We start from the raw sequence: 14,505 nt of genomic DNA, 5'->3' as shown, positions 1-14,505 counted from the left end.
TTGCTCCTAGCTACCAATCACAGCACAGCTTTCATTTTACCAGAGAAATATAAGTGAAAGCTGCATGCTGATTGGTTGCTAGGGGCCGGTGTTGATATATATTCAGGACTCTGACTCCAGCGCTTTTAGAAATTCCTCTTTATTACACATGATACCTCCTGCGATATTAGTGCCACCCTGGGCTCCACAGGAAGTATCATCACTGGACAAGATGGTAGTCAAGTCTCGTGGAGCTGGATGACCAGAAGTTATTTATTATTGTGCAGGTGATAGGTCATTGTGTGGCCCCTCACATAGAGTACAGTCACATACATAAATCTGAGCACAGGGTTGCAGGACAGAGCCGCAGAAAAATCTCTAGTCACAGCCAAAACTGCAGCAATGATTCATCTCCATCCGTGGTGGACTACAAATCCCAGCATGCCACATACTACATACATCCTCATTACATCCCCAGTTCTTCATCTAATCCCCCGCGTGTGGTCCATAATCATGGGGAGGGATCACCCCAAAATAGGAGGAGGTCCAGTGCCGGCCGGTGAGGTCTGTTCCCTGAGGCCCACATTCACAGTCCACATCTGGGTCCCCCTGGCCCCAGTACAGTCCGCTACTCCTAGATTATAAGGCTTCTAAGGAAGGTCCCTGCCTGGTACTGGGGACAACGCCAATTAATTCTGTATTAGTTCTATATCAGGATGAACGGTGTCCTTATGGACGAGGCGCCACTAATCTCCCTCCGGCCAATTCTTAGATCACAGAACACTTATTGCTTCCCTTCTTGGAGGAGCTCTTTAAATCCACCGGATCTTTCAACCCATGAGCCTGCAAAAAAAGAAAGAAAAAAAAGAGTCATCAAGGGGGGCTTGGGGTTTGGACAGTGACTACAGAGGTCTCACTCACCGCCCTGCGTGACATCTGCATTAGGATGTCAGTGGCCAATGCATTAAAAGCCTGCGGAGAGAAGGGGACGAGTCAGTAGAGAAGAATCCAGGACACTAGACTCTGTGGCTGAAACATAGCGGGTCACTCACCTCGTCCACATTCTGACTGGACTTAGCACTCGTCTCAAAGAATCGGATTCCATGATCCTTAGCAAGCTGACAGGCAAGGGGCGTAAAAAGGATGTGATAAAAAGGTACATATGTTATCCAAAAGGTACACAAGAACAGCGCAGAGGCACCCCTCAGAGTGCGCCGGACACACGGGTAGAGGCGTCCCCAGAGCGCGCCGGACACGCGGGCAGAGGCGTCCCCAGAACGCGCCGGACACGCGGGCAGAGGCGTCCCCAGAGCGCGCCGGACACGCGGGCAGAGGCGTCCCCAGAGCGCGCCGGACACACGGGCAGAGGCGTCCCCAGAGCGCGCCGGACACACGGGCAGAAGCGTCCCCAGAGCGCGCCGGACACACGGGCAGAGGCGTCCCCAGAGCGCGCCGGACACACGGGCAGAGGCGTCCCCAGAGCGCGCCGGACACACGGGCAGAGGCGTCCCCAGAGCGCGCCGGACACACGGGCAGAGGCGTCCCCAGAGCGCGCCGGACACACGGGCAGAGGTGCCCCAGAGCTCGCCAGACACGCGGGCAGAGGCGTCCCCAGAGCGCGCCGGACACGCGGGCAGAGGCGTCCCCAGAGCGCGCCGGACACGCGGGCAGAGGCGTCCCCAGAGCGCGCCGGACACGCGGGCAGAGGCGTCCCCAGAGCGCGCCGGACACGCGGGCAGAGGCGTCCCCAGAGCACGCCGGACACGCGGGCAGAGGCGTCCCCAGAGCGCGCCGGACACGCGGGCAGAGGCGTCCCCAGAGCGCGCCGGACACGCGGGCAGAGGCGTCCCCAGAGCGCGCCGGACACGCGGGCAGAGGCGTCCCCAGAGCGCGCCGGACACGCGGGCAGAGGCGTCCCCAGAGCGCGCCGGACACACGGGCAGAGGCGTCCCCAGAGCGCGCCGGACACACGGGCAGAGGCGTCCCCAGAGCGCGCCGGACACACGGGCAGAGGCGTCCCCAGAGCGCGCCGGACACACGGGCAGAGGCGTCCCCAGAGCGCGCCGGACACACGGGCAGAGGCGTCCCCAGAGCGCGCCGGACACACGGGCAGAGGCGTCCCCAGAGCGCGCCGGACACACGGGCAGAGGCGTCCCCAGAGCGCGCCGGACACACGGGCAGAGGCGTCCCCAGAGCGCGCCGGACACACGGGCAGAGGCGTCCCCAGAGCGCGCCGGACACACGGGCAGAGGCGTCCCCAGAGCGCGCCGGACACACGGGCAGAGGCGTCCCCAGAGCGCGCCGGACACACGGGCAGACAATGGTCCCCATTACGCAGGACACGCGCTCACCTTTTCCCCTCGCTCTTTTGGGACTTTCCGTCTGCTCTCTATGTCACATTTATTTCCCAGAAGCATCCGCTCTACACCCGGAGCAGCGTTCTGCAGGAACAACAACATGTCACAGGAAAGGAACAGTCCAACCCACTCACCACCCACCCCTCCAAAATGACCAAGAGTCCAATAGAGTAAGAGCATGTAGTGTTCCTCGCTCTCAAACAACCCAAACCCTGAAGGCCTTCAGAGCTGCAGGACCCCACACTCACCGAAGATGTTCCTAATTCTTTGGAATGGATATGTCCCCCAACCAGATCTTCGATACTTCTTACCTTTTGGACTTACGGACCTTGGACTACCCTCACCACCTGGACATCTAACAGCCATTACTCCCTAGGGTCCTGCACCCTTTGCTCCTCTAATAATCTTCCGCCTTCAGTTGCTACTCCGATCACTCACCTCTTTTATGCTCTTCATCCAGTTCTGAATATTTTCAAAGGATCGCTCATCCGTGATGTCATAGACCAGGATGATCCCCTGAAACACAAAGCCACTGTCCCCTTATATTCGAATACATAGTAGGTTGCCATAGGGAGCAGGCCTCGAGCAGACGTTGCCTCCTGCTGGATGACTGGTAGAACTGCAGCATAAAAGATCAGAGCCCGTCCAAGTAGAGTGCATCAGTATTGGCGCCCTGTTTTCTTTAAGCTATGAAGATGAGGTACTCACCATTGCTCCCCGATAATAGGCCGTAGTGATGGTCTTGAACCTCTCCTGTCCAGCCGTGTCCCTAAAAGATACCAGTCATCAGATGCCTACCCACTAACCCATAAAGGCGCGTACAACTGGTCATTTTTGGGGTTATTGCTAGTGATGAGCGAACGTGCTCAGATAACGTGTTATGCGAGTTTCTTGGGCGTGCTCGTATATTACGTTCGAGTCCATGTGGCTGCATGAGTTGCGGCTGTTATAACATGTTAGCCAAGCACGTTCACTCATCACTAGTTATATCATTGAGTAGATGTATCAGGGAGGTTATATCAGTTGTTTGGGATCGTCCGTTTAACAAGGGTGTCCTGTCTCACACTCAATGCTGCTGCAGAACCTCTTGAACGTTCCGCCCCTCAATGACTCACCAGACCTGCAGTTTGATTTTCTTCCCTTGGATTTCGGTCGTTCGAATCTTAAAGTCGATTCCTGCCAGAAAAAGGAGAAACTATTATACGAATTGCCCATGGTGCCAATCAGGATACTGGGAGAGTGGGGTGTCAGTGGCCATATTGTGGGGATCATTCTGTGGTCACCCAACTTTCCTGAACTCCAGCGTGTGGTCATTCTGGACTCACACAGGAGGAGTCATACCGCCATCATGTTGCAGATTTTGGTGTTTTTACCCTTCCCCCCTTCCAAACTACAAAGACAAATAGGGGCAGGAAGGAAGATGAGGAATCCTGAGTGACAGTGGATTAGCATTGGTGTGTCTTCCTGCTTTTGTTACCAAGATAAAATCATAAAACTGGGGAAGTCTCCAATGTCGCTGCGTTAAGGCTACGTTCACATTTACGTTGTGCGCCGCTGCGTCGGCGACGCAACGCACAATGCAAATAAAAACGCACCATAACGCACGCTAAAACGCTGCGTTTTGCGACGCATGCGTCCTTTTTTGCCGAAATTTCGACGCAAAAAAATGCAACTTGTTGCGTTTTCTTTGCCCGACGCTTGCGGCAAAAAAACCGCATGCGTCGCACAACGCAGCACAACGCATGTCCATGCGTCCCCCATGTTAAATATAGGGGCGCATGACGCATGCGTCGCCGCTGCGTTTCCCGACGCTGCGTCGGGAAACGCTAATGTGAACGTAGCCTAAGTCAGTCACCGGAGCCAGACTGACAAATCTATGAAAAAGTTAGCATATAGGGGTCTATTCTGCTAACACCAATGTGATGCATGGTCCCTACTAGATGACAAAATGAGGGACTCGTAGTCCCAAGATGGTGTCTCTGCCGCCAACTACGATATGAGCACAGAGCGTGAGCCTGACATACTATAGAAGATTTGGATGAGGAGCCGAGCAAAGATACCATTATCATGTAAGATGCACCGCAATAGCACCACAACCATACACAAGGAAGGATGAAAGACCAGTGTGCACAACACAGTACAGCAACATACCTGATGTAACAACACCACCATACACAAGGATGAGAAACCAGCAACTGTACACAGCGTGCACTACACAATACAACAACACACCAGATGTAACAACACAACCATACACAAGGAAGGACGATAAACCAGTGAATGTACACAGTGTGCACAACACAAGACAGCAACAGTCCAGATATAACACTACAACCATACAAAAGGAAAGACGAGAAACCAGCGACTGTACACAGGGTGCACAATACAGCCACACACTGGACATAACACAACCATACACAAGGAAGGTCGATACACCAGCGACTGTACACACCATGCACAATACAGCCACACACCAGATGTAACTGTAACAACACAACCATACACAAGGAAGGACGATAAACTAGCGAATGCACACAGTGTGCACAACACAAGACAGCAACACTCCAGATATAACAATACAACCATACAAAAGGAAGGACGAGAAACCAGCGACTGTACACAGGGTGCACAACATAGTACAGCCCCACAACCATACAAAAGGAAGGACAAGAAACCAGCAACACTACACAGCATGCACAACATAGTACAGCCACACACCAGATAGAACCATACAATTATACCCAAGGATGCACGAGAAACCAGCAACTGTACACAGCGTGCACTTCACAATACAACAACCATCAATACAACAACCATTCAGATATAACACAACCATACAACACAAGAAAGGACAAGAAACCAGCAACTGTACACAGTGTGCACAATACAATACAGCAACACACCAAATGTAACAACACAATGACACGCAATGAAGGACGATAAACCAGCAACTGTGCACAGTGTGTACAATACAGCCACATACTGGACATAACACAACCATACACAAGGAAGAATGATAAACCAGAGACTGCACACAGTGTGCACAACACAATACAACCACATGCCAGATGTAACAACACAACCATACTCAAGGAAAAACGAGAAACCAGTGACCGTACAAAGTGTGCACAACACAGCAACATATCAGTTGTAACAACACAATCACACACAAGGAAGGATGAGTAACCAGCGAAGGTACACAGCGTGCACAACATTGTACAGCCACACAACACACACACAGACACAACCATTCTCAAGAAAGGATGAGTATCCAGTAAAGCTACACAGTGTGCACAATATACTACAGCCACACACTGGATATAACACCACAATCATACACAATGAAGCACAAGAAACCAGCAACTGTACACAGCAACATAGTACAGCCACACAACCATACAAAAGGAAGGACGAGAAACCAGCAACACTACACAGCATGCACAACATAGAACATCCACACAAAGCAACACAACCATTCACAAGGAAGGACAAAAAAAACAGAGCCTATACACAGCGCGCACTACACAATACAGCACCCATCCAAATATAACACAACCATGCACAAGGAAGGACGAGAAACCAACAACTGTACACAGCGTGCACAATGCAGCCACACAATGGATATAACAACACAACCATACACAAGGAGGAACGAGAAACCAGCGACTGTACACAGCATGTACAACACAGCAACACATCATATATAACAACACAGCCATACACAAGGATAAGAAAACAGCGACTGTACACAGCATGCACAATACAGCCACACACCAGATGTAACAACACAATCATACAAAAGGAAGGATGAGTAACCAAGGGAAGTACACAGCGTGCACAACATTGTACAGCCACACACACAAACACACACACAACCATTCACAAGAAAGGAGGAATATCTAGGGAAGGTACACAGCCACACACTGGATAACAACCCAATCATACACAAGGAAGGACGAGTAACCAGTGAAGCTACACAGTGTGCACAATATACTACAGCCACACACCGGATATAACATCACAATCATACACAAGGAAGCACAAGAAACCAGCGACTGTACACAGAGAGCACAACATAGTACAGCCACACAACCATACAAATGGAAGGATGAGAAACCGGCAACACTACACAGCATGCACAACATAGTACATCCACACATAGCAACACAACCACACGCAAGGAAGGACAAGAAACCAGTGACTGAATACAGCCACACACTGGCTATAACAACACAACCACACACAAGGATGAGAAACTACAGCAAAATACAATATAAAGATATAGAAACTGTACAATAATCAACGAACACCACAAGATACAGAACCGGTTCACACACAGACCTTACAGCTCGCCCACAGAGCTAACAGTCTACACTCTAGCTCTGGGTGCCTGTAGATCCCCCGGCCAGAGGGGAAGGGCAAGGACAAGTTACCTATGGTGGAGATGTAGGTGTTGTTGAAGCTGTCCTCAGAGAAGCGGACGATCAAACAAGTCTTCCCCACCCCACTGTCTCCGATCAGCAACAGCTTGAAGAGATGGTCATAGGATTTTGCCATATTGACCTGGAGAGGAAAAGAGGAGAGCAAAAGTAAAAAAAAAAAAAGAAGAGAGCCAAAAGAGGAGGAGGAGGAAGAGAGGACAGGGGCGAGGAAGAGGCGAGGAGAGGAGGAGGGGGAGCCGCTGGGAGACAACTCAGGATTGGCCAGGAAAAAAAAGAAGAGGAAAACCTGCAGGAATGAAGGAAAGAATGGGAAGAGGAGGCACTCCACCCGAGACACAAGGGTCACTAAGAGGAACTACACCAGGGACACAGGAGATACCTGGGAAGAGACACTGTAGACAGGACCCTGAAGATACCAGGGAAGAGGAGGAGGCACTCCACCCGGGGCCCAGGAGACACTAGGGAAGAAGAGGAGGAACTCCATGCAGGGACACAGGAGACACCAGAGAAGAGGAGGAGGCACTCCACCCAGGACCACAGGAGACACCAGAGAGGATAAAAAGGCTCTCCATTCGGGAACCCAGGAGACACCAGGGAAGAAGAGCAGGCACTCCACCCGTGGACACTGACGACACCAGGCAAGAGGAGGATGCACTTCACCAGGGACCACAAATGACACCAAGGAATAGGAGGAGGCACTCCACCTGGGGACCCAGGAGACATTAGGGAAGAAGAGGAGGCACTAGACACAGGAGACACCAGGGGAGAGGAGGAGGCACTCCACCCAGGACCGCAGGAGACACCAGAGACGAGGATGAGGCACTCCACCCGAGACTACAAATGACACCAGGGAAGAAAAGGAGGCATTCCACCCGGGACAGAGGAGCCACCAGGAAAGAGGAGTAGGCAATCCATCCTGGGACAGATGAGCCACCAGGGAAAAAGAGGAGGCACTCCACCCGGGACAGAGGAGACACCGAGGAAGAAGAGTCACTCCACCAGGGACAGATGAGTAACTAGGGAAGAAAGGAGGCACACCACCCGGGACAGAGGAGCCACCAAGGAAGAAGAAGAGGAGGCACTCCACCCAGGACCCAGAAGCCACCAGGGATAAAGAGGAGACACTCCACCCGGGACCCACTAAGGAAGAAGAGTCACTCCACCCGGGACCCAGGAGCCACTTCACCCAGGAGCCACCAAGGATAAAGAGAAGTCACTCCAACCAGGACAGAGCAGCCACCAGGGAAGAAAAGGAGGCACTCCACCCGGGACAGAGGAGCAACCAAGGAAGAAGAGGAGGCACTCCACCTGGGACCCAGAAGCCACCAGGGAAGAAGAGGGGGCACTCCAGCCAGGACAGAGGAGACACCAGGGAAGAAGAGGAGGCACTCCACCTGAGACCCAGGAGCCATCGGGGATGAAAAGGAGGCACTCCACCTGGGATCCAGGAGACACCAGGAATGAAGAGGAGGCACGCCACCAGGGAAAAAGAGGAGGCACCCCACCAGAGACCCAAGAGCCACCAAGGAAAAAGAGGAGGCACTCCACCTGGGACAGAGGAGACACCAGGGAAGAGGCATTCCACCTGGGACCCAGGAGCCATCAGGGATGAAAAGGAGGCACTCCACCTGGTACCAAGGAGCCACAAGGGATGAAGAGGTGGCACTCCACTCGGGACCCAGGAGCCACCAGGGATGAAGAGGAGGCACTCCACTTGGATGCCACCAAGGAAGAAGAGGAGGATCTCCACCCGGGACAGAGGAGACACTGAGGAAGAAGAGTCACTCCACCAGGGACAGAGGAGCCACCAGTGAAGAAAGAGGAGGCACACCTCCTGGGACAGAGGAGCCACCAAGGAAGAAGAAGAGGAGGCACTCCACCCAGGACCCAGAAGCCACCAGGGATAAAGAGGAGACACTCCACCCGGGACCCAGGAGCCACTAAGGAAGAAGAGTCACTCCACCCGGGACCCAGGAGCCACTTCACCCGGGACCCAGGAGCCACCAAGAATAAAGAGAAGTCACTCCAATCAGGACAGAGCAGCCACCAGGGAAGAAAAGGAGGCACTCCACCCGGGACAGAGGAGCAACCAAGGAAGAAGAGGAGGCACTACACCTGGGACAGAGGAGCCACCAGGGAAAATGAGGAGGCACTCCATCTGGGACCCAGGAGCCACCAGGGAAGAAGAGAAGGCACTCCACCTGGGACCCAGAAGCCACCAGGGACAAAGAGAAGGCACTCCACCTGGGACCCAGAAGCCACCAGGGAAGAAAAGGGGGCACTCCAGCCAGGACAGAGGAGACACCAGGGAAGAAGAGGCACTTCACCCAGGACAGAGGAGCCACCAGGGAAGAAAAGGAGGCACACCACCCGGGACAGAGGAGCAACCAATAAAGAAGAGGAGGAAGTACACCCGGGACAGAGGAGACACTCCACCTGAGACCCAAGAGCCATCGGGGATGAAAAGGAGGCACTCCACCTGAGACCCAGGAGCCACCAGAGAAGGGTATTCACTCCACCCAGGACCCACCAGAGATGGGTAGGCACTCCACCCGGGACCCAGGAGTCACCAGGGAAGAGGAGGCTCTCCACCCAGGACAAAGGAGACATCAAGGAAGAAGCAACACTTCACCTGACACACAGGGCATGGAGATCACTACCACAGGAGATACCGTGTGTGGAAAAGAGAAATCGGGAAGTGTGACACAGAGAAGGTGCAAAGGAAAAAGTGTGACACATAAGTCGGGAGAGACAACTACCCAATACTTTACTATAATTTATCTGTCTCAGTCTTCACTTCACCCTCCACAGGCAACTGATCAGTGTGAAATTCCCCATTGCTCTGTCCTCTATCAAAGTCCCAAAAGCACCCAAGTGTTAAGGTACCTTCACACATAACGATATTGTTAACGATATTGTTGCTTTTCGTTGCTTTTTTACCCTTTCCTTGTTATCAACAGATTAGTTTTTTCCTCCTCTGGCAGCTGTATAGTCCCTAGTTAGTTTCTGGATCAGTCCCTCGCCCCTCTGGCAGCTGTACAGTTCTCAATAAATTCCTGGATCAGTCTCCTCCCTCCACTGGCAGCTGTATAGTTCCTGCTTAGTTACTCGATCATATAAACCTAAAACAACATTGAACGCATCAGACAGATCAAGTGATACCTAGATCCAAAAGATCATACTAAAAATGGTCATTGACCAAAGGTCTGTGCTGAATGACCATTTTTAGTATGATCTTTTGGATCTAGATATCACTTGATCTGTCTAGTGCGTTCAATGTTGTTTTAGGTTTATATGGTTAGGCCTAGAGGTATGCCCCCTGTTGGCCGAGAGGGCACCATCGTTTAGGTGTTTGTTTTTAGTTACTGGATCAGTCTTCTACCCCCTTCAGGCAGCTATATAGTTCCTGGATTTGTCTCTCCCCCCCCTCCACCTGCTATATAGTTCATAGTTCCTGGATCAATCTGCTTATGTGCCCCCCTCTGGCAGCTGTATAGTTCCCAGTAAGTTTCTGAATCAGCCTCCTCTCCCTTCTGGCAGCTGTATAGTTCCTGGATTTGTCTCCTCTCCCCCTCTACCAGCTATATAGTTCACAGTTAGTTCCTGGCTCATTCTGCTCCTGCGCAGCTCCCAGTAAGTTCCTGAATCAATCTCCTCCCCCCTCTGGCAGCTATATATTCCCTAGTTAGGGTATGTGCACATGAATGCTGTGGGTTGGACGCGAGGGTACGTGGCTGTGGTGGCCTCCTTATGAATCTAGCACATCATTCAGCCACTATGTAAGAAATGGGCAAGTCACAAATCGCAGCTGGTGACCACCGTGAACGCCACCGCAGCCCCTGACAGTATGTACAGCGAGGCGGAAAATTATCAATGCCATATACACAAATGTAGACGTGTCTGGTCCTGCAGAACTGCAGTGTAGGACTCAGGTGGGCTAGGCACTGGAGTGGTCAGCTGCTCGGCCTAGCCCCTCCTCAGTGCTAGGTACCACAGAACATGTCCTGACTTGTCTCCTCCATTGCGCTGCCTTATTTTTGGCTACCGGGCCCTACAGTTACCCTGCCCCCGGCCGTTTACCCTCTGTCCTTGGGACACAAAGATTCCTGAACGCTCTATGCCCCCCCCCCACCAGCTCTTGTCCCCAATGATCACAAAGATCGCCAATGACCTTCCTAAGATGGCGGGCCGCCGCCTCCAATACGTCACTTCCGGGCGCTGAGCCTCTCTGCCTTATATAGAGCGTTCCGCTTCCGGTCTCCCTCCTTTTCTACAGCGGCCGAGTCCTGAGAACATGCCTGTGAGTGCGGGGAGCGGAGCTGGGCCTGGGATGGTGGAATGCGGTTGGGAAAGCGGGGTCGTGACCAGGGTGGGGGATGATATAATGGGGAGTTCTGCTGGGGGCGCAGAGAGGGTGGTAACGAGGGCGAAACGCGGGCAAGATGGCGCAGCGAGGCCTGGAGTAGAGGCTTCTTGTATCACTATGTGGGTGGGCCCCAGCCAGTGAGCTCAGGGGTCTGCGTGTACTGATTGGGGGGCGGGGTGGTTAGAGTGTAAGCTGTTTCTATGGTTATCTGTGCTGCTGACCCTAAGGGCTGGTGATTGGGGGCTAATTTACCAGGTAATAAGATTACATCTGCTGAGCGGGGTATGTGCTGGTTACAATGCTTTTTGGGGTCTGAAGTGGAGTTCAGGGGGTGTAGATTTACTATGGGTCTCTACAGTTGAGTTTATATCGGGGTCTATTTAAGTTTTGAGGATTTTTTTTTTTGTCTCTACGGGTGCCTTTTGGTGTTTTTTTTTTTTTTTGGGGGGGGGGTCTCTACAGGTGACTAGGAGTATGTGTGTGTGTTTTTAGGGGTCTCTATACCTGGGTTTGCGAGCGGTCTAGATTTCAGTTCTTGGGTGAATAATTATTTTGGGTCTCTACAGGTTGCTTGGGGAGGGGGTCTCTGCAGGGGTATGTATTGTTTTTGTCTGTTGTGAATTAGAGGATAACTGTTTTGGGGTCTTTCTGCTCCTTCCACAGCTCGCTAAAGACCTCCTGCACCCCTCTCCCGAGGAGGAGAAGCGGAAGCACAAGAAGAAGCGCTTGGTCCAAAGCCCAAACTCTTACTTCATGGACGTGAAGTGTCCAGGTGAGTGTTCGGAGGGGAGGGTCTTGTTCTGTCCTGCTACGTGTACAATGTCTGACCATGTCCACCTTCGTGTCCCTGCAGGTTGTTATAAGATCACCACGGTGTTCAGCCATGCTCAGACGGTCGTCCTGTGTGTGGGCTGCTCCACGGTCCTCTGCCAGCCCACAGGCGGCAAGGCGCGACTGACAGAGGGTGAGTTCTGTTCACGTAGAGAGACTAATGATTGCTGATTTACTTGTATGTGGGCTATACAGCATGGGTTAAAGGGCTCTTCAAAATCTGGAAACCCCCCATTTAAAGGCAGTGTTTTGTGAAAACAAGGCATTTGTCCAGAGGATGGCTAACATGCTGACTGGTGGTCTGACTGCTGCACTACTCATTCCCTATGGGTCTGGTGTGCTCTGTGCCAGCCTTTTGCCAACAGCACCTTAGTGTGATTACATCTATGGTTGGGCATCTCGCCTGCTGCACAACCTTGTAACGGGTTAAAAATCCCCCATTCTGGCAACTCTAACCATCGAGATACAACCTGTCCTAATGTGTATTTTTCACCAAACAGCCCCTATAGCTGTTATACAGGGATCACTCACTAGAGAACATTACCCCATCATGTGTAGGAGAAATGTTATCGCCTAATGCAGTGTTCCCCAACTCCGGTCCTCAAGTGCCACCAGGTCATGTTTTCAGTATTTCCTTAGTATTGCACAGGTGATAATTGCATCCCCTGCACAGGCAATAATTCCATCACCTGGGCAATGCTAAGGAAATCCTGAAAACAAGACCTGTTGGTGGCTCTTGAGGACTGGAGTTGGGGAACACTGGCCTAATGCAGCATGTGTACATGAAAACCACGCTGACAACTGTACACCTGCCATAACTGTTTGACTGTACCAACAAAACCAGACCAGTGTTTCTCTTGTCAGTAAAAATCAGTGCTGGAAAGCAGCTCAGGTGCTGGCATTGGTGCCTGTAGACTTATGTGTGATAAAGGCATGACATTGGGGTAAGTGCCCACGATCAGGAATTGGCAGTGCTTTGGATGCAGCACATGTCTGCTGTGTCCAAAGCGCTTCTGTCTGTTGAACGCAGGTGATTCTGCATGAACTGTGCAGAATCACCGCTCCCAATACTGATGAAACTTGCCCTGCTGAGGCTCGCGTCTCCACAAGAGACATGCTGCGGTCTGGAAAAATGCTCCGCAGGTGAGCTGCGAGCTTCTGGATGCATGGTGGTCTTGAGATTTCTTGCTGGATGCTACGCAAGTATGCAGCGTTTACTGATCATGTTCACTCATCACTAGTAACCACCAGTACTCTTTAACTGTCCAGTGTCTCATTAAAAAAAAAAACAGCAAGAATACAGGCTTTCAAGTGCACAATGCTGTGAATATGTGGACGCTATATAAATACAATGATTTACACAAAATTGGAAGCGCATTGGCACTAAATGGTACCATGGATGAATCTCACAAAGACCTCATAAGACCAAGTACGGTACTTTTAATTTAATGTTGGGGTGCTCCTACTGTGGCCATAGTCCAGGGGATCTTTGTACTGTTGGGGTGCTCCTACTGTGGCCATAGTCCAGGGGATCTTTGTACTGTTGGGGTGCTCCTACTGTGGCCATAGTCCAGGGGATCTTTGTACTGTTGGGGTGCTCTTGTAGACACACCTGTCAGAATGGTGCTTCAGCTGCTGACTCTTCTTCTCTCCTCACAGGTTGCTCTTTCAGGCGGAAGCAGCATTAGATGTGGATGCTCTGGATCCGTGCGGTGGCAGTGCCATTTGTCTGGAGTGGACTGTACATGGCAGCGGGGGCCAGGCTCTGCTGACCCCAGGACACTGTAGCCTCTACCCTGACTGTCAATAAATTTTGTATACAATTTGATTGTGTTCAGAATGTTATTTCCAGGAATTGTTGGACCCCTGAGAGGTGGGGAGTGTCTTATGTCCATTAAACAACATTGAATGATCCTGCTAATTTGTGTTTGATTGCGGCTCATGGGGAATGGGTACAACAGAATAGAATGGGACCTTCTATGGTGAGAAATCAGTCAATACCTGGGGAGGGGGCTGAAAGGTAGAGGGATATTCAGAAACTAATCTATCCCATGTTCTGACTGAGTGGAGAGGTACTGTTCCTCATGAAACTTGTCTGGACATGCAAGGACCACAGAAGTCTGATGAAAGCACTGAAAGTGACAGGATGGCATGTGCAGTACAATGCAGCTCTACACAATGAGGTGGTCAAGCAGGTTATGTGGGGTAGGAAATCAACCTGAGCCTGGTTCAGGGTGACCTGCCATAGCTTCTTCACAGGAAATCTTCCACAATGTGGAGGTTGTGATGTTGGCAGATTGGTAGGGTATGTGTCCATGTTCAGGATTTGGTCAGGAATTTATGCAGGTAAAATCCTGACCAAACCTGCACCTGAGGTCACTGGCAGGTCACCTGCGCTGTCCTTGCGTTTCTGCATTGTAAGGACATGCTGCGTTTTTAAAAGATGTGCCACATGTGCATTTTTGCGGGTATGCCACATGCGTCTTAATGCATAGTGGAGATGGGATTTCATGAAATCCACTATGCTGTA

General features: G+C 51.7%; 2 protein-coding genes across 2 annotated transcripts; one reads left to right on the top strand and one right to left on the bottom strand.

Moving 5' to 3' along the window:
- Nucleotides 1–234: 234 nt before the first annotated feature.
- RAB13 (RAB13, member RAS oncogene family) lies at nt 235–6,994 on the bottom strand. The gene is made up of 8 exons (XM_069728947.1): nt 6,770–6,994; nt 3,452–3,512; nt 3,045–3,105; nt 2,775–2,852; nt 2,331–2,420; nt 1,032–1,097; nt 901–951; nt 235–822 (listed from the first exon to the last, which is right to left on the bottom strand). Exons 1-8 carry the CDS (start codon nt 6,891–6,893, stop codon nt 748–750), a joined length of 606 nt encoding a protein of 201 aa, XP_069585048.1. The 5' UTR covers nt 6,894–6,994; the 3' UTR covers nt 235–747.
- Nucleotides 6,995–10,938: 3,944 nt separating this feature from the next.
- Nucleotides 10,939–13,888, top strand: RPS27 (ribosomal protein S27). The gene is made up of 4 exons (XM_069728939.1): nt 10,939–11,078; nt 11,808–11,916; nt 11,998–12,108; nt 13,635–13,888. Exons 1-4 carry the CDS (start codon nt 11,073–11,075, stop codon nt 13,661–13,663), a joined length of 255 nt encoding a protein of 84 aa, XP_069585040.1. The 5' UTR covers nt 10,939–11,072; the 3' UTR covers nt 13,664–13,888.
- The last annotated feature ends 617 nt before the right edge of the window (nt 13,889–14,505 follow it).

This window comes from Ranitomeya imitator, chromosome 1 (assembly GCF_032444005.1).
Source record: "Ranitomeya imitator isolate aRanImi1 chromosome 1, aRanImi1.pri, whole genome shotgun sequence".
Taxonomy (NCBI): domain Eukaryota; kingdom Metazoa; phylum Chordata; class Amphibia; order Anura; family Dendrobatidae; genus Ranitomeya; species Ranitomeya imitator.
This window is presented reverse-complemented; position numbering and strand designations above follow the sequence as displayed.

What these genes read in the sequence shown, in the direction of transcription:
- RAB13 (XM_069728947.1), bottom strand. Translation starts at nt 6,893, where the DNA reads ATGGCAAAATCCTATGACCATCTCTTCAAGCTGTTGCTGATCGGAGAC. An exon ending in CACCTACATCTCCACCATAG is followed by an intron (nt 3,513 to 6,769) that starts GTAACTTGTCCT and finishes TTTTTCTGGCAG; the next exon opens with GAATCGACTTTAAGATTCGA. An exon ending in CCAGTCAGAATGTGGACGAG is followed by an intron (nt 952 to 1,031) that starts GTGAGTGACCCG and finishes TTCTCTCCGCAG; the next exon opens with GCTTTTAATGCATTGGCCAC.
- RPS27 (XM_069728939.1), top strand. An exon ending in CATGGACGTGAAGTGTCCAG is followed by an intron (nt 11,917 to 11,997) that starts GTGAGTGTTCGG and finishes GTGTCCCTGCAG; the next exon opens with GTTGTTATAAGATCACCACG. An exon ending in CAAGGCGCGACTGACAGAGG is followed by an intron (nt 12,109 to 13,634) that starts GTGAGTTCTGTT and finishes CTCTCCTCACAG; the next exon opens with GTTGCTCTTTCAGGCGGAAG.